The 23,295-nt window shown below is 54.2% G+C and overlaps 1 protein-coding gene across 1 annotated transcript in view; it reads right to left on the reverse strand.

Moving 5' to 3' along the window:
- ARRB1 (arrestin beta 1) overlaps positions 1-19,511 on the reverse strand; it is a 70,079-nt gene extending 50,568 nt beyond the window's left edge. The window contains exon 1 of the mRNA XM_054576282.1: positions 19,396-19,511. Within this exon, the coding sequence (XP_054432257.1) occupies positions 19,396-19,415 (20 nt within the window). The 5' untranslated portion in view covers positions 19,416-19,511. The remainder of the gene's footprint in view (positions 1-19,395) is intronic.
- Positions 19,512-23,295: the final 3,784 nt, after the last annotated feature.

Here is a 23,295-nt window from a genome sequence, read left to right on the forward strand (position 1 = left end):
ATCCCAAACATGGGCTGGTGAACTTCGTGGCTCAGAGGTCCGGAAGGCGGAAAATGCTGAGAAGAACCCCTGAACTCAGCCAGCCTGACCTCTCCCGTGACACGTACGGGGACGAAGGCCCAGGGGTTTTGCTAAGGTCCCCACAAGCCCAAGGCATCAGCCGCCAAGCCCAGGGCATTTTCAAAGGCCATGAAGGAGGCCTGCCTGATCCTGGGGGAGACGGTGCCTTTTCAGGCAGCTCTGGAGAAGCAGGAGGTGGTGAGCAATTTTCATTAACAGCTGAAGCTGCCGACGCAGCAAGGGAAGGCGGGTGCTGCTGCATCAGGACGTGAGGGAGCTTCTGAGAGCCGGCCCTGAGTCACGCTCACAGCTGTGTCCCCAGCATGCAGCCCAGGGCCTGTCTCAGCAGGGGCGCTCCGTAAATGAACAAATAAGTAAAAATGTGAATGAGAGTTAATAACAGTGGCTAACAGTGCTTTACTTTGTGCCAAGCACTATTCCAAGCACTTTGCAGATATGAACTCATTTAATCTTCAGAAAAACTTTCAGGTTTCCATAGTAAAAGAGGAAGATTCTCATAATAAACACGTCATTGTTTCTATTTTATAGATGAGGAAACTGAAACAAAGAGGGCTGAAACAGCCTGCTCAAGGCCACACAGCTTGGAACCCTGGCAGCCTCGCTCTACAGCCCTCGGCGTTAACCAGCCTGACAAACTGCCACCCACTCAACACCTTGCCCCTGTCCCGGCTGCTCCCTCCCATACCATCCTTTCCCCAGCAGCCTCAGCCAACACCCATGTCTCGTCTCCCGTATCCCTTTCTAACAGATGTTGCCTTTTCTTTTTATTAGCAAGTTTAAAAAATAATGTGTTGGGGTGAAACCCACCTGAAGTAAAATTTACCATTTTAAAATGAATATTTAGTGGCATTTAGTATATTCACAGTACTGTGTTAAACCACCACCTCTCTCTAGTTCCAGAACATTTCTATCATCTGCAGTAAAATCCCTCACCCATGAGTGGCTGCTCCCCGTCCTCCCCTTCCCCCAGCCCCTGGCAACCACCAATGCTGGTTTTCTGTGTCAATGGATGTATCTATCCTGGATAGTTCATATACACGGAATCATACAATACAGGACCTCTGTGACTGGCGTCTTTCACTTAGCACACACTGTTTTCAAGGTTCATTCGTGCAGTAGCATGGGTCAGCATTTTGATGACTGAATATTATTTCATAATATGAATAGACCACAACTTGTTTATCCAGTCAACCAGTGGTGGACATTTGGGCCATCTGTTCCCACTTTTGGGAGCTGTGAACAGCCAATGCTGCCTTTTGACCCACTCCATAATCCCGTGAGGACTGCCTTCCTATCTTGTTTCCCAGAAGGCAACACTGAGGCTCACTTGTGACAAAAGATGGTGATTTAGACTGGAACCCACTGCCTCTTGGACTAGCGAGTCCTTCCCTGTGTCCTCATCTCCCACCAGCCAGTCAGTCAGCCCCTGAGTCACACTCTTTCTGGGCATCAGTAACCATTACATGCCGGGCTCTGGGCCAGGTGCTGGTGACACCGAGTGAATGGCTCAGGCTGAGGCACTACCTCCCAAGGCCTGAAGCCACAGGGATGGGCTCCTGCTCAGCCCAAGGGTTCCAGGATCCAGGCACAGAGTGTCCGAAATCAGTACAGAAGCAGGACTGTCCTCTTCCTCTTCCTCTTCCTCTCTGGGTCTCAGCTTTCCTCTCTGCAAAGAGGGAAGGTGGCCTCCAGAAGAAGGCCCCAGAGATCTGCACAACAAGACTGTCCAGTGGAGCAGGAACTGCTAGACTGGAAGGGCCTTCAGGAAGCACACAACTCACAACTCTGGAGTGGGGCGGGCCTGTGGGCTCGGGACTGCAGGTGCGGGTTTCCCCTGCCAGTCAGCCATTTCCGCTCTCAGACACAAATGGGCTAGGAAAAGCCCTTTGCCAGGAGTCCCTGCTATGCCTTCCTGCTGTGCAACCTGGAGCCAAGCCTTTTCTGAGCTTTCTCTGCCCAAAGGCAGGGGCTTAAGGATTGAGAGTTCCAGGTTCTACATGGGGAGGAGTGGGGTGGCTTAGAGGGCTCTTCCTGCTGAAGACTACTCCCCAAGCCGTCTCTGAGGAGTGTAAGAGGGTGTGGCTGTGACCTCTAGAGACCCACGGAGGCCACCCCCTTCCTGGACTGCCACACATCAGCCTGTTAATGGGACCATCCTGAGGGAGCATCTGGCAAAACAGTCTGAGCCTAGTCACTTAACCGTCGCCATTGCCTCCTCAGGCTCCCTTCACGCGTGACAGGGCCTCAGCCAATATGTGATCAATAAATAAAATCATGAACGGACAAACAAATGAATGAACAATCCCTCGGTGATTTCCCGATTTCTAGCTCTCTCTCTTTTATTTTATTTTTTTTTTAATTTTTATTTACTGATTTTTAGAGAGAGGGGGAAGGAGGAGAGAGAGAAACATCGATTTGTTGCTCCCCTTATGTGTGCATTCATCAGTCGATTCTTGCATGTGCCCTGACCGGGGATTGACCCCACGACCTTGGCGTATCTGGATGATACTCTAACCAACTGATCCAGCCAGGGCTCTAACTCTCTTCTTTAGCCTATTTTCTATACAACTGCCATGTGAAACTTCAGATCCTGCTTCCCCTGCAAGTTGTGTGGCCTTGAGCAAATTGCTTCCTTTAGCTTATCCTCGATTCCTCACCCACAAACAGGGACACTACTTGTGGGGTTACTAGGAAGATTAACGAGAAAGCACTCACCAGCACCTCAAGGGCTAAGGAGGGGTCCAGGAAAAGCTATTGAAGAAAAGCGTTCCTCTTTGGCTCCCCACCCCATCCAATCCCTCCCAGCCTTAATCCTCGAGTCCCTCTCTGTTCCAAAGTCTGAGGGGAAGAGCCGCGCCCCTGGACTGGCCCCTGGCTGGACATAACTGTTTATGCCAAGTCCAGCCTCCCAGGGACAGGTTATTTGCTCTGCTTGTAATTAATTGCAGAAGGCCCGGCTGGTAATAAACTCTGCCGGGGAAACATAAACAGTTTGCACAGAGCTCCAAATCCATTGTGAGGCCAGCAGAGAGGGTCTGAGGAAAGGAATGTTCTCCCCAGTCTCCTCCTCACTGGAGACAGCGAGGTCACTGAAGGTCAGAACCAGAGATCATTTGAAAAATAGCAGCTGACGTGACTGGGCGCTCACCTTGTTCCAGGCCCAGCTGAGCACTTGATTACCTGGGAGGACTATTCTTCTCATTTTAAAGAAGAAAAAACCGAAGCTGAGAGAGGCAGGGTGACTTGCCCCAACTAGAAACTGACTGGGCTGGAAAGGACACCAGGTCTGACTTCAGAGAAGGGAAAGAAAAGGACAGCCATTCATTCAACAAGAATGTATACATGTCCCCGGTGCCAGGCACTGGGACCTGGAGACACAACTCAGCGGGCCCTTGCATTCCACCTGGGGACAGGCAGATCACAAATGCTAACCAAATAATGATTTGATTACAGGGGTGCTAAGAGGAAAAAAACAAAGTCTCTTGTGCTGCAGATACAAGTGGCCTTTCGAGCTCCGCAGGGCAAAGACCACACAGTAGGCCTCAGCAGAAACATAGTAGGTGCACAGTGGGCTTCTGTCTTTTCTCTGGGCTAGTGCAGCTTCTGACCAACCAATTCAAAGTGTTTGGAAGGTGCTGTGCCAGAGCGGGGGTGGGGGGGTGGCGTATAATGATGGAAGAACAAGACCAAGCCTCTACCCCCAGGCAGCCCGCTGTGGATAAAGGGGTGAAGTGCAAGGCAGGTCGATGAGGGTCATGGGACAGAAAAGAGGGACCATCAACATTTACTGGGCGCCTCTTTGTGCCAGGCACTGTGCTAAGCCCTACGGCATTTCATGTAAGCCTTATCACAGCCCTGGGGTGGGGACGGAGAGAATGCTATCACCCCCATTCTAAAGATGAGAAAACTGAGGTTCAGCGAGATGACATAATGGTCTCAAGGTCACAGACATGACAAGTAATAGGAGTGGGATTTGAAACCTGGCCTGACACCAAAGCCCACGTTCTTTCCTCATAGCTCCCACTCCAGCCTCCTCCCTCCCCACCCTGAAGGGACACTTATGTTGGAAGGGACAGGAGGCAGCCACCGCTCAGCACCCTTCCCAGCACTGCAGGGGGAAGCAGCGCACCCTGCTGGCCTGGCTTCCTTTCCGAGCAGGAAAGGTCAGCTCGGCCCGCCCAGGGACCTGACTCAGGCACAAAACAGGTCAGGCTCCTCACTCACCCCCGCCCGCCCGCTCAAGCCCAAGCCCAACCAGAGAGCAGGGAAGGTCAGTCCAGACTTCCACCCCGCCCTTCTCCCTCCAAAGGGCCAGTTTACATCAGCCCTTCCCAGGGAGCTGAATTTCACAGCTTATAAACACTTGTACCCGCTTAGCTCATCTCACCAGCCCCGCCGCCCCCCGCCCCCGGCATCAGGCCCAGCACAGGTGAACGCCACAGCAGAGCTGGCTCCATCCGGGGGGCGGGTGGGCTCCCCCGAGCCATCTCCATCCAGCTTCCACCAACATTTACTCAGCTCCCACATCAAGCCTGGGCTGTACCAGACAGTTTTATCTATGGTACATTATCTAAACTTTCCCACAGCCCTTTCAGGTAGGTATTATGTCCACTTTGCAGATGAGTAAGACTAAAAGCAGAGAGGTCTTTTCGGTCTCTTATTTACATAGCAAGCAGGAGCTATGAGCAGGGCCTGGCCCAGAACTGGCTCTGTGAGATGCCTTTCAGGTCCTGCCTCAGCAGAGAGGGCTCTAACTGACGACCAGGTCCACGTGGGACCAGGTCCACATGGTGGGATGAGACATCCCTGAGGACATGTACCCATGTGGCGCCAACGTCCTGGCATAAAGCACCACCCAACCAGAGCAGGGACAGTTCCAGGCTTGAGTGAACCTAAATGAAGCTCATAGGGTTTGAAAGTCCTCAAAAAACAAAACCCACAAAAAAAATCTTCGTGTTGCACATTTCACAAAACCCCTGAGCATGTAGACGCATTCCTAGGCCTTGGAAAGGGCCCTGGAGTTTGAAGGGCCTGAAGCTGCTGCTGCACCAGCCTCACGGTGAATCCGCCTCTGCGCTGGAGGAAGGGCCCAGAGGCGACCTGAGCACAACTCGCCTTCACAAAGGCCCTGCCTCCAGCCCAACAGACAGACGAGGCTCCTGAGGGCATTCCTTCTTCTTTCTCTGTCTTGCCACGGTTTCAGAAGAAGCAGAACCCATCTGAGCGCAGTGGGCGTGTGCGCATGCGGACAGCACCACTGGATTTCTTTGTGATCCTGGAGCACAACCCAGGGAACATCCTTCCGTGCCTGGGTGGGCAGGGTCGGCCCCCACCTGTGCCGGGAACCCTGGGCCAGCAGGAGCACCGCCAAGTATTTGAAGGATATGACACAGTTTACCCTTCACATCCCACATCCCTCATCCCATTTGGCCCACAGCCCTGGGAGGCATACAGCACAAGTTTTATTGTCCCCATTTACAGAAGAGGACAAGTGACACTCGGCGCACCTACTATGTGCTAGGCATGCCAAGGCGTCTTCCACAAGTGACATCTCACAGACACCCTGGCAGGAACGGCTGTGTCCCCTCAGAACATGTGGGGAATCCACATGGGGAATCCACATGTTCTCACTCATTCTCTGGGTCTGGGCCGAAGGATGGGGCTGCGGTCCTGGCTCGGAAGGCAATGGGCAGACAAGCCGGCTCCTCAGCGGGCTGGGGAGCAAGAGGCCTCCAGCCTCTGAGACAGAGGAGCCGCAGGGGGCTCAGTACAGCCTTCCCAGAAAAAGTAGAAACCAACAACCGACTTCTGTCTGGATACACCAGAGGAAGAATGTATGCGCCTTGGAAGCCTGAAACCTGCTTGAAAGCAGCAGCCTTCCAGACTCTCAGCCTTGTGTCTTCCCACACCCTGCCAGGGAGCAGAGGGTCCCATGCCCACGCCCCAACCCCCCACCTCCCACCTGCTGGGCCTTCGAGGCCCTGCATATCACCACACCTCTCACCCCACAAACCTGCCACCCAGTGCTGGCTCTTGCTCATCCAAGTCCCACCACTGTCCCTCCCCCATGATTCATTCCGTCATGTATCCATTCTACAAACCCTTATGGAGAACATAGCATCGGATGACACTGTCCCCATTTGCCCAGAACCAGGGGGTTTCCCAAAATGCAGAACTGATAAAGGAGAACTGGGATGATTGATCACCCTCACGTACTATGTGCCCAGCTTTATGCTAAGCACTGAGGACACACTGCACATGGCCGCTGCCCTCAGGAAGCTTCCAGTCTGAGAGCAGGTCTCATTCGGCGAGGAACCACCGCCAAAGGCACCTGCTCAGCACCTCACACACATTATCAACTATGACCTTATGAGGAGAGCGCGATCCCCTCTGGTATACTGAAGGGAAATAAGACTCAGAAAAGTGCTATAACCTGACCCAAGTGGCAGAGCTGTATGTCACATGCCAAGCCTTGAACTCATATCCAATGAGAGAGATAAAGGAAAAGGAAGGTTCCCACATGAACATTAGGAAGACAAAAAAATATACGGACAATGTTTTATTTAATCGATGTTCATAGCCTCCATGTCTGGCATGTTCTGGAGGTTCAGAAGATGTGTGTGGAGGGAAGAAAAGGAGGGAGAGAGAGAAATGAAGGGAGAGAGGAAGGGAGGGAGGGAGGAGGTATATGCATTTTTAAATCATCTCCAGGCTAGGAAATCCCAGCCCCTAATTTAAAATACATACATCTCTTTTTTTACAGTTTCGGCTGTTTTCTTTCAGCACACAATCCGGGAAGGAAGTGAGAAGAGGGGAAGAGTGCTTCTCCTTTGGGTCAGCAGCTCAGGGCTCACTTCCTCCAGTGAATCTTCCCTGACTCACTCCCCCACCCAATCCTGGTCCCCACTTCTGTGAGGGCCCTACCAGGCTCTGGGGTCCAGGAGGCACCAAACACACGCCTGCCCTTTAGCACAGGAAACAGACATGTTAACAGCCAACTACAATAAATCATGCCGTCAGGAAGCCTGCAAGGCGCCAAGGGAGCGTGGAGGAGGGCTCTGACTGCCTGTGCAGGGAGCAAGGAGTCAAGGGACAGCCTTGTGCCCAAGCACCCAGCAGGTGTCCGGTGCCACATGTTCAACTGAACGGCGCTGACATAAAATAGAAGGGAGGTTTCATCAGTCAGAGGAGCAAGGGATCCCAGACAAAGCGACTGGCTTTAAAAAAAGGCACAGAAGTGTGGAAAGTACAAAGACTGTGGAGGAACACCCAAAAAGTCAGTGTAGCCAGAGTGTTGGCCGGGTGGTTGGAAAAGTGGGAAAGGAGCGTGGGAAGAAGTTTGGCACAGAGCACGAAGGGCCCCCGTGCCACCTGAAGAATGGGGACTGTCCTACAAGACATGGGAAGCAACGCATCAGTTTTGAAGCTGGGGAAGAACAGGGTCAGATGTGAATTTCAGAACAGGAGGAGGGTTTGGAGGATTTAGACTGAACAGAGGGCCAGCAGCCTAATACTACTGCCACAGTCCGGGCCGGAAGCGGGGCTTGGGCTGAGTGGGTAGCAGTGCCGGGGGGAGGAGAAAAGCACTTTGGTGACGGGCACGTGTATCCATCCCATCAGGCAGGGCACCGCAGGGGTTAGGACCGGGATTTCTCTTCTCCGCAGAGCTCCCTGCTCGTACACCCGCTCCTCCAGCTCTTCACTCCAAAGGAAGCTGAGACCAGAGGGAGCCAGGTCAGGCTGCGGCCCAGATCGGGGCTCAGTCTGGGACTGGGTCATGGCTCTGTGTTTGAAAGTTCTTCCTATTACAAACTTTTACTTTTTTTTTTTTTCTTTTCGTCTCCAAAATTAACTGCAAAACGGTGAACATCAGAGATGGCTGGATTGTTTCAATTATGCACACTGAGTCGCTGCCGCTGAAGTCAGCCCTCTCAGTAACAGGAGAAATAAGTGTGTGCCTAGTAACCATCCGCTTATGCTGTGCAATCACTTTTGTCATTTTTAGGATATTTACAAAAAAATCTATTGAAGAAGAAGAGGAGGAGGAAGAGGAAGAAGTTCTTCTTACTGAGTTTTAAAATGCTTCTAGGTTTCTTCCACGGCCCTGGGGCTACACAGACCCATAATAAAATCAACCCACTAACGTGCTGGGCACTTTCATTAGCACAGATACAACATACAAAGCAGGGAAACTATGCCCAGAGGCTGAAAAACTCACCACAGACGCAAAGCTACTAGAAGAGGGGAGGTGAGAGAGCCAGCCCGCTGCCGCTCCCGCTACACCCCGCGGCCCGCAGAGATGCGGACACAGCGCGCCTGTCCCACTCCCATTGCCAGCCCACAGCCCCACAGCCCCACAGCCCCACAGCCCAGAGCCGTGGCTCAGAGACGTGGTTTCCCGACTATTGCCTGTCTGTCGCTCATCAAAACAGTCATCTGCCCTCTGCGGGTCTCTTTGGCCGGAGGGAGGCCTTTGCTCCCTCACCTGCCACGGGAGGAGTCCTGGGCAGATCCAGTTTCCAACAATGAGTTTGCTTGAGCCCGGGGCCTCCTCGTACACCTGTCCCAGCTCCTCTGCCCGGATGCCATGTGGCAGAACGTTCACTTTCACCCTAGATTTTGTGTCCTCAAGAAGTCTGTCATCCCGGGACACCCCTTACTAACAGCCGATGAAGCCAGGGTCTGGCTGGAAACATCTGTCACAAACACCACCAAGACAAGCGTCCCCCCCGGCTCACCTCAGCTCACCCCCAGAGCTGGCTCCAGTGTTCCCCCTTCAGAGGGGCTACTCTGATCCTTACTTGCTGGGCTTGCTCTGCCTCAGACCAAACTGATCCCCTTTACCTTCCTTCTCAGAGAGTGTTCTGATGATCCAGCTCCCCTCCCCCAAAAGATATGAGCAGCCCCAGGGCCAAGGCTTGCCTGATTCCTCTTCATACCTCAGGTGCCCAACCCAGGGCCTGCACTGCGGCACATACTCACAGAAGTCTATGTTTACGGGACCCTCTCTGCCCACCCCTGGGAAGGCAGGGGTGGCTGAATAGAAAGGGTATAAGCCAACCCTGAAACCCCTAGCCTGCAGGGCTGCGGGTGCTCTGTCATGATGCTCCCCATACCCCAGAACCCAGGAGGGTCAAACCCCACCTACATGAAAGGGCAAGGTCTTAGGTGGGAGACAGGAACAGAGCTGTTCCTTAAATCAGCTTCCCACTAAAAGAGAGACATGCCTCTGGGGTGGGCCAGGCGGCTTTGGGGGCAGGCCTTGAGCAGAGGTCGGGGCCTGGTACCCAACAAGCATTGAAGAAGGTTTGTGAAGTTGAATGGAACAAACTGAAAAACGCTGGCTGTTTGTTCCTCTGGTTTCAGAGCAGCTCCCCTCTGGGGGCACTTTGCAGGCAAATTATCTCAGGACACAGCCTGTTTCCTCGAATGAGGCTTCTCCCCTTTGCAGCTCTGTTCCCAGTAGTGTGGGAAGGCGGGCAGTGTGCAGAGCCAACCCCAGTGGAAGGTAGTGCACAGAGCTCTCCTCCTAAAACGGGTGGGCAACACCCACCCCACCCCACAACCAGGCGCATGGTCACAGGGACCTCTCAAGCCCAGGAACTCTGAGCAGAGCTGCACCACCTCTACATGGTCCCTCTGGGGCGGAATGAAAGAAGGAAGCAGGCAGTCGTGCTGTTATGTAACCAGCTTCCTCCGAGTCAGAGGCCCTGGCTGTCACAGCCCAGGGCTTTGGGGAGAGGCTGGGGGAGGGGAAGGCAGCTTTCTTCCCTGCCTTTGCGGCATCTCCTCCAGAGCTCGGCGGACCTCCACATCTCAGGTCCAAGAAGGCACCTCCCGCTAGGGGTTGGGAACCAGGACAGGCTGTTGCCAGAGTGTATGAAACAGGGTCTGCTGACTTCCCTGGCCGATGACCAGGCTCTGGGCTCCTCACGGGCACCTGGGGGCAGGCGCTAAGAGAGAGAGGCCTCGGTCCTGCCACAGTGACCGCTCATGCCCCACTTCCCCTTAGAGAATCAGCCATGGGTGAGGAGCCAAAAGGGAGGGGACCCAGGCTGCCCCAGCACCACTCTGCCCCACCCTCCCCTCCCTGGGCAATCTCACTTCCCTTTCCTGCCATCCTGTGAGCTTCTGCTCTAGCGCCGACCATACACAGCTGCATGCAGAGCCCAGGACAGGCCGGGGAAAGGGAGCAGAGACAGAGGACCTGAGATACACTCTAGGTCTTGAATAATAGCAATGACTTTTAATCAAGTCCTTTCTCTCTCTGCCCCCAGCATGCCATGGTGTTATTATTACACCAGTTTGCAAATTTGAAAACCTTCGCCCAAGATTGTGGAGATAGTGAGCAATGCTGCTGGACAGCAAAGCCAAGTTTGTCCAACTCAGATCCACACTCCAAACCTCGTGGCTCAACCTTCGGGGAGCCGCATGCCCCCACACCTGGGAGTGCTACGTGGGAAAGTACTAGCCTGATGGAGGAGACACCGGGCAGCCTTAAACGGTCGCTCACTGAGAGCACTAATTTGCTAGAACAGTCACGAGGACAGGGCAGAGATAAAGACACGACAGAGGCCGACGGCTTGCCTGCTGCCACCACAGTCTTGCTTTCTGATGAACCTACAGCAGCTCAGTCTCAGGCTGGATCAGACCCGCGTACAGTCTGCTCCTTCCAGAGGACAGGCATGCAAGCGGCGACGCTGGAACACAGCCTGCTGTTGATGTCCTCTCCCCTTCTAACGTTAGAATCAAGAAGGAAAGGTCCTACAGACCTTCTGGGCCATGCCTCCCCCACTTCCTGCTTGACACAAAGAAGAAAAGCAGCTCTTCCATGGTATCACAGGGACAGGGAAGAAGTGGGGTCAGAGCCCCTACTCCTGAGTCATGTCGCTAGGGTGCTGTGCCTATATAGCACCTCCTCTCATCACTCTCTCTCTACTCCCCAACCCACTTCCTGCTTCCCCTTTCCAGCTGTGCCCAGCAGGTCCAGTGTCTGGACCCCCCTGACATAGCATCCCTCTCATTCTCACATCTCTTCTGAGCCTCACCACCCCCACCCCCTTTCCCTCCACCCCTCTGGGCCAAGGAGCAATTCTTGGGTGGTGTAGTTAGCTGATTATGACCTCAGCCTGCTGGATGCAGTGCCCAGAACTCTATCCCCAGTAATTACGTTCTGAGTACTTGCCCAGTGGAAGCCGATGGGGAGCTCTGTGCTCTCCAGCTGCATAAAGAGCTCCTTGATCAACAGTGCTTGTCGGAAGCCATGGTCCCCTCCTCGTGCCAGGTCAAACCACATTGGATATACTGTAGCCAGATCCAGATGTCCATTCTAAGAGGAACTATCCATTGTCCCGTACCTTTTCTGCTCGGACCCAGAAAAGGCTCCGTAATGTCTAAGGATGGGGATGGGGAATTTAGCCCACCCTCTGGGAGCTAAGAAAGGATGGCTCCATGGCTGGGGAGCTTATTTAGGAAATAGGGTTTGGACAAGCAGAGAGAAGTGAGGATGGCATTCGAGACGGGGAGAGCAGCAGGAGCAAGGGCACGGAGGCTTGGGTGAGCCACCAATCCCCTCGCCAGGTAGCTCTGGCTGTCAGAAAACACACTTTCCTAGCAAGGTAAAGCCAATTATTCAGTGACCTCTGCCCTTTGGGTCACAGAGAATAATCCAATGCCCGTGACTCTGGCCCACCTTTAGACACTTCAAAACCCTCAATGGCATCCCATTGTCTTCACCAACCACGTTATCCACCCCCCAAATGTATCTCCTCCCAGCGAAATACCTACATTCAGCCTCCTTCGCTAAACAAATATTTATGGAGCTCAGTGCCATGCCAGGTCTGCACAGGTGCTAGGGACAAGAGGCCCGGGCTAGGTGCCCCTGGCCTCGCAGACAAGACATCCCAACTGTGCAAATAACCAAGACCCAAACAAAGAGGGTGGGACCGGTGTGGGAAAGAATGGCACAAAGGTCACAAGGCACTTGGAGATCAGTGAGGGCTTCCCAGAGGAAGAGGCCATGTGTGATCCAGTCCTTCAGGGACAGGAAGGGCACTGGGCATTGTGTGGAGTCAGGTCATCCCCCCTGTACTGACAGCCAATGATAAAACAGGCTTGTGTGAGCCCTTTGGGGCCTGAAAAGTGAATGGAACAGGGTCCCTCACTGCGAGAGGTCACAGCCACATGAGGAGGGCTGACCAGTGAGAAGTCATCCAAGAGCTAAGCCCAGTGCCACTGGCCTGTCTCCAAGCTCTACCTATTTTAACTCATTTAATCCTTACAACAACCTACTGTGCCGGCACTATTACTACCCCCTTTTGCAGAAGAGGGAGCTGCAAGCAGAGAAAGAGTTAAATAATTGGAGCAGGTCACCCAGCTGGTAAGTGGCAGAGCTGGCATTTGAAACCAGGAAATCTGGTTCTTACTAGAACCTACCCAGTATTCTAATCAGCCTCTAATCTATGCTAATCAGATCACAGAGGAGGCTATGGACACCCAGAGGAAGGTGTCCCTGAGGAGGAAACAGCCTGGGTAGAGAGAATGAAACATTCCAGGGCCTGCGGGTGACTGCAGGTGCTTTGAGAGGAGGAAGGCAGCTGAGGTGAGGGCTGCGGGAGAAAGCACAACTCACATCACCCAGGCCCGGCTCCCCAACAGCCCCAGCGCCCTGGTCTGTGACAGAGGCGTGAGCTGCCCAATCCCCCAGTTCCGGTCCTCCGGAAGAAAGGTCACCCCAAAACACACTAATAGAGCACAGGAAAGGGATGACTTAGCCAGAAGGGCCTTACCCATGGTGGCTGATCTGTTTTCCATAGGGACACTAAAACCCAGAGAGGGTAAATGTCCTGCCCGAGATCACACAGCAATGAGTAAGCATCAGCGCACACTCCTGGGACCCTCCTGAGGTGGTGCATCCCCGCGGTCCCCTCCCCAGCCTCTCCCTGGTCCTTTGCAAAAACACACCCATCCATGCCCATTGGCTGCGCAGGCTAGGAGAAGGGGTGAAGCTGCACAAGGAAGCAGCATGCAGCTTCTCTCTCTGAGGTACCTGCAGGCTCAGCGCCAGAATGGGAGGGACCTCCCGCCTCATCCAGGACCAGACCTATTCAGTTTCTGGGCCTCTGGGTGCACCACCCAGAGAGAAGCTACACCCCACAGGGCCACTCAGACCTTGAGTGCAGAGTTCCGCCTCCTGCTGGCCTGACATCAGCCACAGCACCCCACTTTGCTCCACACTCTTTAGGCCAACAGACAGATCCCTTTCCAGGGACTGCGGGGCCCCACTGGACTAGCTGTGGTCTCAGCCAGGCCCAGCCCAGACTTGGGCAGCAGGAAAGCTGCTCAGTTGCTGGGATGACTTCAGGCATACAGTACTCCAGGGACCTGTCTGGTCCAGCCCCTGGGCCTTGGCCTCCTGGGGGCCTTGTCTGGCACCAGGTCTCCTGGGAAGGAACAAGCAGTTCCTCTAAAGTGGGACTAAAGATGGACCAGTCCCAGGAAAGAGGAGGCGAGTCTCCAGAGAGACGACCCTGCCAGGGCCCCTTGGGGGATGGGGACGGGGGTTGGGACAACAGAGTCCTTTGTTCCCCTCTCAAAAGCAGCCATCCTGTCCTGCCCCACCCCTTCTATTCTACACCCCCTGCTGGGACACAAGCCACCCCCGGACAAGACGTCTCCTGCACACAGGAGGGAGGGAGGGTGCCTGGGAGCCATCAGGGATGGTACCTGTTTTAATCACAGGGACCGTGCTGGAGACATGACTCGCACTTGGGAGCCCCCAGTCTGATGAAGGAGACAGGGCTCCCGCTTGCAGAAGTCCGTCGCGTGCGGCAGAAGCAGGCTTCACTTGCAAGAACCCCATTCTAAAAGGGGTGGTACATCCCCTCCCTTGGGACTTCCCAATCTGAAGGAGGAGACCCCCAGCGCCCAGTCTAATGTGGGAAGCATGGCTTGCATCCCTAGAATTCCCCAATGGAGAAGACCTAATTTCAGCACTTAGGGAGCCCCTAGGGTGATAGCAGAGGCAAGAAGGGAGGAAGGAGTTAGTCGAGTTAATAAATTCCTGCCAGACGTCTCCTATGGAGCAGACCCAGAGGTGAATAACAGGCCAAAAAACAGGAAACAGAAATAACACCAAACCACAGGAGCGCACCAGCTGGGGAACAAAGATGCCTGGGCTACAAACAAATGAGTGATAAAGTGCCTTGAAACACACCGCCCCAGCACCCAAGGGCCTCTCGCCAGGGCTACCGCCTCCATCGACAGCCTTGCCCCTCACATTCGTGCACCCAAGTCCACTATCTGCGCCTTGGTATAGGCTCTTCCTTCTGTCTGTAACACCTAAGCCTTCCTCATGCCCTAGGATCCAGCTCAGGAGGCACCTCCTCCAGGAAGCCCTCCCCAAGACCCCTAAACACCCTTCTTTCAGGAGTCAGCACAGACACGCCTCCCCTGTGACCCGTTAACAATCCTGAAATGTCCCTTCCAGCTCTCAGCTGAGACTCACACGCCAGGCTCCACACCCAGAGTCCCACCTCCCAGGGCCGGGCACCCTTCCTCCAAGAGGCTCACCCCTGCTCCAGACACGAAGAACAGCAGGGTCCTCCCCCTCTCCTCTGCACCTGGACCTGGCTTTGTCCTCACCACTCCAACCAAACACCCTCACCAAGTCAACAGCAAGTGCCTTCTGGCTAAGTCCCAGGGGTCTTAACCCAGCCGGTCAGCTGTTGGTCCTTCCCTGCCTCTGTGGCTCCCAGGACACAGCCTCTCCTCCTCTCTCCACCTTCAGCCACGGCCATCAGCCTTCTGTGCCCTCCAAGGCCCCAGCTGTCCCTAACTGTCCTCTTGTCATAGGCTACGCTTTCTCCCTGTGCCATGTCACCTACCCTCACCAGGTCAGCTACCATCTCTAAACCCAAGACTTTCAAACCTCCACCTCTCACTCCCATCCCCCCTCCTCCCGCCCCGAGGTCTTGACCCATCTATGCAGAAGTAGCCCCATATTTTCCTCAACTTCCAGGCTGGCTCCTTGCCAAGCTCCACCCCCCTGTAGGCCTCATTAGACAGTCAATATGGTCATACTGGCAGCAGTTCCAGGAAGCCACTCAGGGCAGGCTGACCCCCAGCCTGGTGTTCTTCCATTGCCACAAACTTGAGGTGTTCCCAGCCCACGACTCAGGACCCCTGAACCCATGCTTCAATCTCAGGCAAGAAGGGCCAAACTTGGAAGGAAGAGAGCCATGAAGAAGTCTGAAGCCCAGAAGCCAGCCTAGAATCAGGGATCATAGAGAGCGGGTCAGGCTCAACACCTCTGTTCCCGGCAGCCCCACAAGTGACCCTAGCCAAAGCCACAGGATTTCCCTATGTTCTAGCCAAGATGGGACACACAGAGCTTAACCGCCAAGAGAGACAACAGCCAAGGCTCACAGACAGCTGGCGATTACGTGTCCCCATCATACCCTCCCTCCTCCGTCATCAGACAAAGAGTTTGTAAACATCTGTAAGAAAGGAAAATCCATTCCATCCCATTGCCTCTCAGGAAGTCCCTCCTGTTGTCTAACTCTGATTCTTCATGTTGCCAATTGAGTTAGTAGGAACAGCAAGAACCAGAAGGGAGGTACAACTTGAGAATGGGGTCACCAGGGAGTTGGCAGAGGCTAACTGTGAGCCAGACAAGTCCCTCCCTCTGAGCAAAAGCAGAGAGCAGCAGCAGGACTTTGCGGGCAGACAGGCCTGGGTTCAGAAGCTCCTTGCTTCAATGGCAGAGGACAAATTACTTAATCTTTCCTACTGCATTGCCTCATCTGTGAAATGGGAACAGCAGTCCTTACATTAATAAGATCATTGGGAGAACCAAATGAGTCCATGCATGTCAGATAGCCAACTAGTCAGGCTAATTGGCTCCACCTCCTTATTCAGGTTTGTCCATTCCATCCCCTCCACAGCCTTCGCTCGGAGCTTGCCTTCTCGCAGGCTCCTCCTCGGCCTCCTCTCTGCTCTCCTTTTCTCCGGGCCTGCTCTTCCCACCCACCCTCCTTGCCACTGCCAAAGCCCCCCTTCTGAAATGAAAATCTGCCCCATCCCTCCCTCCTCACACTCCTCTCTTAATCACCTTCCACTCAGGAGAAAAGCCTCTCTCCCCAGCTTGACATGCCCGGCGGTTGATGACTGGCCTGTGTTTACCTCTTAAGGCTCACCCAGCATCCCCAGCCCAACCCACAGGCTGTACACGTTGCTTCATGCCTCCGAGCCTTCGCACATTCTGCACTGTCGGCCAGGAACGATGTCCCTAATCCCAGCCCCTGGCCTTCTCATCCTTCCAGAGGAAACACAGTAGCACCAATGCCACCTCCTTCCCAGGACGGCTTCCCTTACCATGTTGCCTGCAGGGTCTGGGTTAGGGACCCCCTAGCTTCTCACAGCACATGCTATCCTGCATTATAACCACCTGCTCTGCTCTGAATCCTTCGGGGACAGAAAGGAGCCATTCATCTTGAACGCCCAGCCCTGACACTCAGTCCACATTTGTTGAACGGGTGTATGACCCCTCCCAGAGCACCTTGTCAGAGCGGTCAGCATTCTACCTGTGCTATAATGGCTCCTCTCCAGGTATCTGTCTGTCTTTCCCCCCTTGACCCCAAAGTTCCTAGAGGGCAGTGACAGTTTCTGACTAATTCCCACTGTCACTTTCATATGTGGGATGCAAATCCAGGCTCAGGGGAGGATGTGATGACTCCTGATCCTTAGAGAATTGGGTATTTGCTGTTTCCTTGTCTGAGTCCAAGATAAAACAGAGTCCCACTGCTTATGGAACCAGGCAAGATACAGCCCATTATTGATTTGGCCCTCCTCTTCCAAATTTAAAAACAAACAAACAAAAAAACCCTGTCTGGAAGGGAGAGGGAGGCCAACTGGAGCTACAGGAAAGACCAAAAGGGGAGCAGGGCTACCGTTAGATGGAAGGTAGCCAGGCCTGGGTTCCAGGCTTAGGCAGCACCTCCTGCCCTGCCCAGCGAACTCAGTGAACACAAGAAGAGCCCTGCAAATTTTAACAATTAATACCTCCAATTTACAGCTGGGAAAACTAAGGTCCAGAAAGGTGGAGACAATTGCCCGAGGTCTCCAAGGTCCCTCAGTGAGTTAGAGGCAGAGCGGGGAGTCACAGAAAAGGTCCTGCCTCCAAGCATAGCATCTCCAATAGGTGCCTGGCTGCACATGGTGTCCTCATCCTGCTGACAACCCATGGCAGCAGGGGACAAATGACACTCCTCCCTAAGTCACAGAGAGGCAAGCCAAGGCCCAAGAGGGGCTGAGTCACCCTGAGGGCGAAGCTGCAGAGGAAGAATGAAGGAGAGCAAGGGCTCCTGATTTCCCACAGGGAGAAAAGTCTGACCTCAATGGTCAGGAGACTCTTGTCTTTGGGGCACATGGATGTGGAAGAGACAGCCACACATCCTCCTGCTGAGGACAGAGTCCTGGGTCACAGTGCCGGCCAGCCGGCTGCAATGGGGACCAGCTATCAAGGTGCATGCAGATGCCTCACAACCTTCTGAAGCCTCCCCTGCCAGCCTGGGCCTTCACACACAGAACAAGGTGCCCCATCCTGACCTCAAACTCAGGGCCCTCCAGGGGTGTGGCAGTGTCAAGCAAGTCACAGAGAAGTGGGTCCATGTGGGCTCCAGTCTAGGCCCTGCCTCTGACCCCTCTTAACCTTAAGCAAGTCAGGTAACCTCTCTGAGCTCTCGTTCCTCTTCCAGGAAATGGCAAGAGGCAAATTACCCTCCTTGAAGTACTGTCAGGATGGCTGGGAAGCAGTTTCTAAATCTTAGGAGCACCAGTTACCTCTGAGCCTCAACTTCTTCTTCTGGAAAAAAGGAAATAACCTCCGGAGGACCTCTCTCATGCTGTTGCAGAAGCGGGTCAGACAGCAGCGGGTGCGAAATTGCTTTGTCAGTGGCCCTGAAAATGACGGCCCCCCGGGGTCATCTCTCCCTAGTTTATCCGCTCCTTCGGCACACATGTTTGATCCTCACACTATGCCTAGTATGCAGCAGGTGCTCAATAAATAATTATGGGAAGCAAGGAGAAGGGGAGGGAGGAGAGAGGGAAAAGAGGAGGAAGGAATGGGGCACAAGGATAGGAGAGAGGAAGGAAGGAAAAAATGCAAGAGGGGGCCGCAGGAGGGGTAAGAGGAGATAAGGGAGAAGCTTCTCTCAGAACTTAAGGAAGTGGGCAGACTGAAGGGGCAGAACGAAGGTGACAAAGCTGAGCACCTGACTGGGGCGTCCCCAGGAGCCACCCTGGCCCCGGCTCCAGCCCCCCTCCTCTTTTTCACCCCAATTTTCCATTTCAGAGGCATATCCTCTCCCTTTCTGAGTTGGGCAGGCTCTTCTCCCGACCCCCAGCCCACAACACATCCTGGCCACCAGGCCAGGCCTCAGGGAGGTCAGAGGGGGAAGGAAACAGAGGCGGTAGAATGCGGTTTTCTCCCACAATGTGGTATGCGGGGACTAGAGGGAGTGTGTCAGCAGCCCCAGGGTCTGACAGCTTGTGACCATGGGGTGCCAGTCTGTGTGGGCATTAGTCTGGTTTGTGTCTGTGGGGGTCAGTGTTGGCGTGTCTTGTGAACACCATGTTAGTGAGATATGTGCCAGCACAAGTGGCCCTATCAGAAAGCGTGACAACATGTGTATGCTAGTAAGAGTGTCTGTTACAGCAAGCAAAAGTGGCAGTGTAAGTGTGTAGGCCAACATGTGTGTGCCAGCATAAAGGTGTGTTAGAGTCGATATGTGTTGGAGTGTGACCTATGTATAACAACATGATGGTCAGCAAGAACACGTTAATAAGTATATACCATTGAGTGTATGACAGTGTCACTATGTGATCAGTGTGTGGCATTGAACGTCAGTGTGTGCGCGCCAGCATGAGTGTGCCCAGGGATGAGTGTGCCCGTGTACCCACAAGAGCGTGCGTACCATTGTGTGTCAGCCTACCCCCGGTGGCTCTCTGCATCTGCTGGCCAGTGCTGAGTGTCAGCGAGTGAGTGTACATGAGTGTGTCTCGGCGCTGGTGCCGAGGAGCCAGGAGCCACATGGGGCAGCCCGGTCCTCGCCTCTCCATACCCCCGCCCACCGCCCTGCCAGCGACTACCCGGAGAACCCTCAGGGGCAGGGGAGAACTGAGCTCCGCTAAGCCAGGCGTTGGCGGTCCGGAGGTGACCGCGAACGCAGAGCCAGGGCGCGGACTAGAACCCCTGCCTTCGCCCTCTCCCAAGTCAGCCCCACGCACACGGGACCGGCCGCCTCCCGCACTCACCGTGTCCCTTTGTCGCCCATGGTCCGCGGCGGCCGCAGGGAGGTCCGCGGCGAAGGCGCCCAGGCTGGAAAATCCCCGGCCGGCAGGAGGAGCGCGGGCCAGCAGGCTCCCGGTTCCCTGCTCCGCCTCCTCCGCTCTCCGGCCTCCGCCGCCGCAGCCGCCGCCCCCGCCCCCGCCGGGTCACCGCCCGCCGAACCGCCCGCCGCGCTGCACAGCACCCAGGCCCCGGCCAGGGGCGTGGAGCAGTGCGGGAGTGTGCGTGTGTGCGCGCGTGTGTCTGGGTGTGCGCGCGCCGCCCAGCCAGCCGCCAGGGCAGGGCGGCTGGAGGCGTCAGGGCCCGCAGGGCATTTTGGGGGGGGGGGTCTACACAGGTGCGTGCCCAGATGCGTCTGTGTGTGTGTGTGTGTGCGCGCGCGCGCGCGTGCTTGTGGGCGCGTGTGGTGTATGTGGTGTGTACGTGAGGGCACACGCTGGGGTGGATATACGTGCGTGTGTGTGTGCACGCGAGAGTGTGCTGGTGCGGGTACGTGTGCACGCCGTGTGGCAGGCTGGTTAGAGTGTATTTGTGTGGATGGAGTAGTGTGCAAGTCTTGGTGCAATCCGTGCTTGTGTGCAGGCCCCTCCCCCGGGCACATAGGGGGCAGCCTTTGTGTGTTCCAGAAGGGGAAAACCTAGGGTCTGCCCACACCAAGCCCGAGTTCCTGGCGGCTCCCCTAGTAGGGTAGGGATGGGAGTTAGTGGGGAACGCTGGGTGCCTGGCAAGGCCGTCGCCCTCCGCTCCACCCTTCCCCCACCCCAACTCCCCACCCTTCTGGAGAGATAAAACCCAACAACCTAACAGAGACAGGAAGCAGGGGTGGAGGGGGCAGGAGAAGACAGCGTTGGCGCTGGGGAACTGATGACGGTGGGAGGGGGACCGGGGCGAGCAGGGACAGCAGTAGTGGCTGCCCTAAAATAGGAAGCAGTGAGAAGGGGAGATAAGGAAGGGGGCATAGAGCTGGCCTGCTGGGCCTGGGAGTCTGGCATGGTGAGGTAGTATGATGGAAAGCATCCTGGCTCGCCTCCGCAGGCTGCTGGGGGTGGCCTGGGACACCAGCTCTCTCCGAACGTGTAAAGTATGAGACCCGTATTTTGCTGTGTATAATGCACACCCACGTTTTGTGCGCATTGTACACGGAATCATTATACCCATGGTATGTAGTCATTATACCCATGTATAATGCGCATCCTTATTTTTTCCTCAAAAATGTAGGCAGGAAAGTGTGCATTATACATGGCAAAATACGGTAGTACCAGCTTGCAGAATTGGTCGTAGGTGGTGTGTAGGGGCCTAGTAGATGTTAACCCATCCTCCTGCAGGTCTCTTGGTGTCCTTCAAAATCCTGGCTGGGACCCTGCTTTGTCTGAGGTTACTCTTGCTTTGCAGGTAGAGGGAGACTGTGAGGTCCTTCACTCTGAGATTAGACTCCTTGGCCCTGATAGGTCCCTAATATTGGCATATTAATGGGATGAAAGGAAGCTATCATTTACTCCGATGTGATTGTGGGTCTGTAAAAATCTCCTGTAATTAAGCTCAGAAACAGAGACCTATACTAGTTATTTGGCCCGGTAAGGGTATCTCAGTAGAATTACTGTAATTATGTCCAGATGGCAGGTGGTTGGGCGTTTGGGGAACTGATAGACAGTCAGGGTGGTCCAGGGTCTAGACAGTGTTAGGAGATAGGAGACTGTGGATTAAGGGTGAGTACTCTCCTCCTGGCCTTGGCCTCTGGGCTTCACCCTCACTCCCACAGGGGAAGGAGACGAAGCCACCTGCTGTTTCTGCGAAAGCCAGAGATCTCGAGAGGAAGACACCAGAGTCCTGCGTGGTGAGAGGAGGGGCCCCGTGTGAGCCACAGGGGGCCCTTCCCAGGGTGGAGAGGCCAGGTCCTGCCACTCTCTGCCCCAGTTTCCCCACCTAGAAAACAGGAAGTCAACCAAACTGCCCGATCTCCAGTGTTTCTCCCCATGATGGTGCCCCGAACACTATTTGCCTCAATATAAAATGTAACGTTGAAATTATTTCCAAGTGAAACAAACAGCCCAGGAAGATGCATTAAATGGTTTCAGGTAAACTGTGCCCTTGTGGAAATGCGTGGAGCCAGCACACAGCTCTTCCCAGCCCAGTCTGGAAAGCATGGCTCTAACATTCTTTTCTTAGGATGCTGAACAGATTGGTAGCCTGTGGAGTCAACATGCAGGATTTCAAGTACATCCCTGCTGGCCTATAAACTTCATGAGGGGGTGTATGGTGTGCCTGGCACTACTTGATGCTCACAATTCTATGAGATAAATGCTCTTTTCCCTTTTTTTATAAATGAGCAAACTGACACTTAGAGAAGCTAAGTAGTTTGCCCAAAGCCATAGCTTCCTCTGGACCTTGGCCTCTGACCTCCCCTCCAAGGCCTTCCCCAAAGGGAAGCTAATATGTAGTAGAGCCAGAACTTGGCCCTTGATTTACCTTTCATTCAATAACTGTTTGTTGAATGTGCCATACATGGTTCCAGGGACTCACAAACAGTGATCGATAGGACAAATGAAGCTGACATTCCAGTGAGGGATCTAGGATGGGAGAAGAGAAGTGAAGGGAATATTTTTGCTTTACCTATCGGCAGTACAACATCGTTATGTATTCCTGGTATAATTAAAATTAACAAAAATGTAAAAGTAGTCAACCTGAGGAGACCTCTACGAACATAGACAATCTAATTTCAGGCAGTAATAAGTGTTATTACTTATAAATAAAATGATGAGGAAACAAAGCATGATGGGGGCGAGTGTGCTTAGAAAAAGCTCTTCGAGGAGTTGACCTGTGGCCTGAGGCCTGCAGGAAAGGGGCCAGCGCTGTGCAGTGTATGGGGAGAACCAGGGGCAGAGCTCCCCAGACAGAGGGAGCAGCAAGTACAGAAGCCCACGGGGAGGGAGCCTGCGTGTGGGTGAGCGGGGAAGGAGTGGTAAAGGTCATGCAGGGCTTGTGGTTAGGGCTAAGGAGTTTGGGGAGCCAGTGGAGGGCTCAGTCGAGTAAAAGTGATCGTTTTACATTTTTAAAGGTCGCTCTGGCTGTTGGAAGGAGATGTCTCAGAGCAAGACAAGAACAGGAACAGGGCATCCCGCTGCTGCCTCAGGTGAGAGAGCGGATAATGGATTGGACTAGGGTGGGGGCAGCAGAAATGAAAAGAAATGAAGAGGTTCGTACATACTTGGAGGCAGAGCCAACTGCACCTGCCGAGGCACCGGCAGCGGGCAGTGGTGGATCCAGGATCACTCTGAGGCATGCGGAGGGTCTGTGTGTTCCACCCGCCACGCAGGCCGCCTCCCCTTGCATTTCTCCAAGGGCACTGATGGTTGAGGTGCCCAGAGGCTCCTTCCTTCCTGCCTCAACCCATTTTTAATACATCTTCCACCTGAAAACCAGAGTAATTTTTCTAAACGGCAAATAGATGCCCCTGCTGAGGCTCATAGGAGATGATCATCTCCAACGAGGTCCCAACTTGGGCCAGTCACATGCTTGAATTTTTACCACTCACAATAATAATTCCTTACCAAAAGGCAGAGAGAAGTATTACTCCTGTTTTACAGATGAGAAAAGAAAAGCTCTAAGAGGGAAAGTGCCTAAGCCAAGGACATAGCAAATAAAAGGGAGAGCTGCAGCTCAAACCTAAAGCCTCTGCTTGGCTGGTCAGGCAGTTGAATGGCAGGTTGAAGTGAGAGTGGGAGGGTGGGTGGGTGGGTGGATGAGTTTTCAGCTTCCTGTTCAACGAAGGACCTGAGTCTGACTGCTGCACGCCTTGGAGATGTGAAAGGTTAATAAAGTAAGGCGCTTCCTGCCTCTACCCAAACCAGGAATCCGAGCGTAATCCT

This window comes from Pteronotus mesoamericanus, unplaced genomic scaffold (genome assembly GCF_021234165.1).
Source record: "Pteronotus mesoamericanus isolate MK-2021 breed Mesoamerican mustached bat unplaced genomic scaffold, CSHL_Meso_final contig_33, whole genome shotgun sequence".
Lineage (NCBI taxonomy): Eukaryota > Metazoa > Chordata > Mammalia > Chiroptera > Mormoopidae > Pteronotus > Pteronotus mesoamericanus.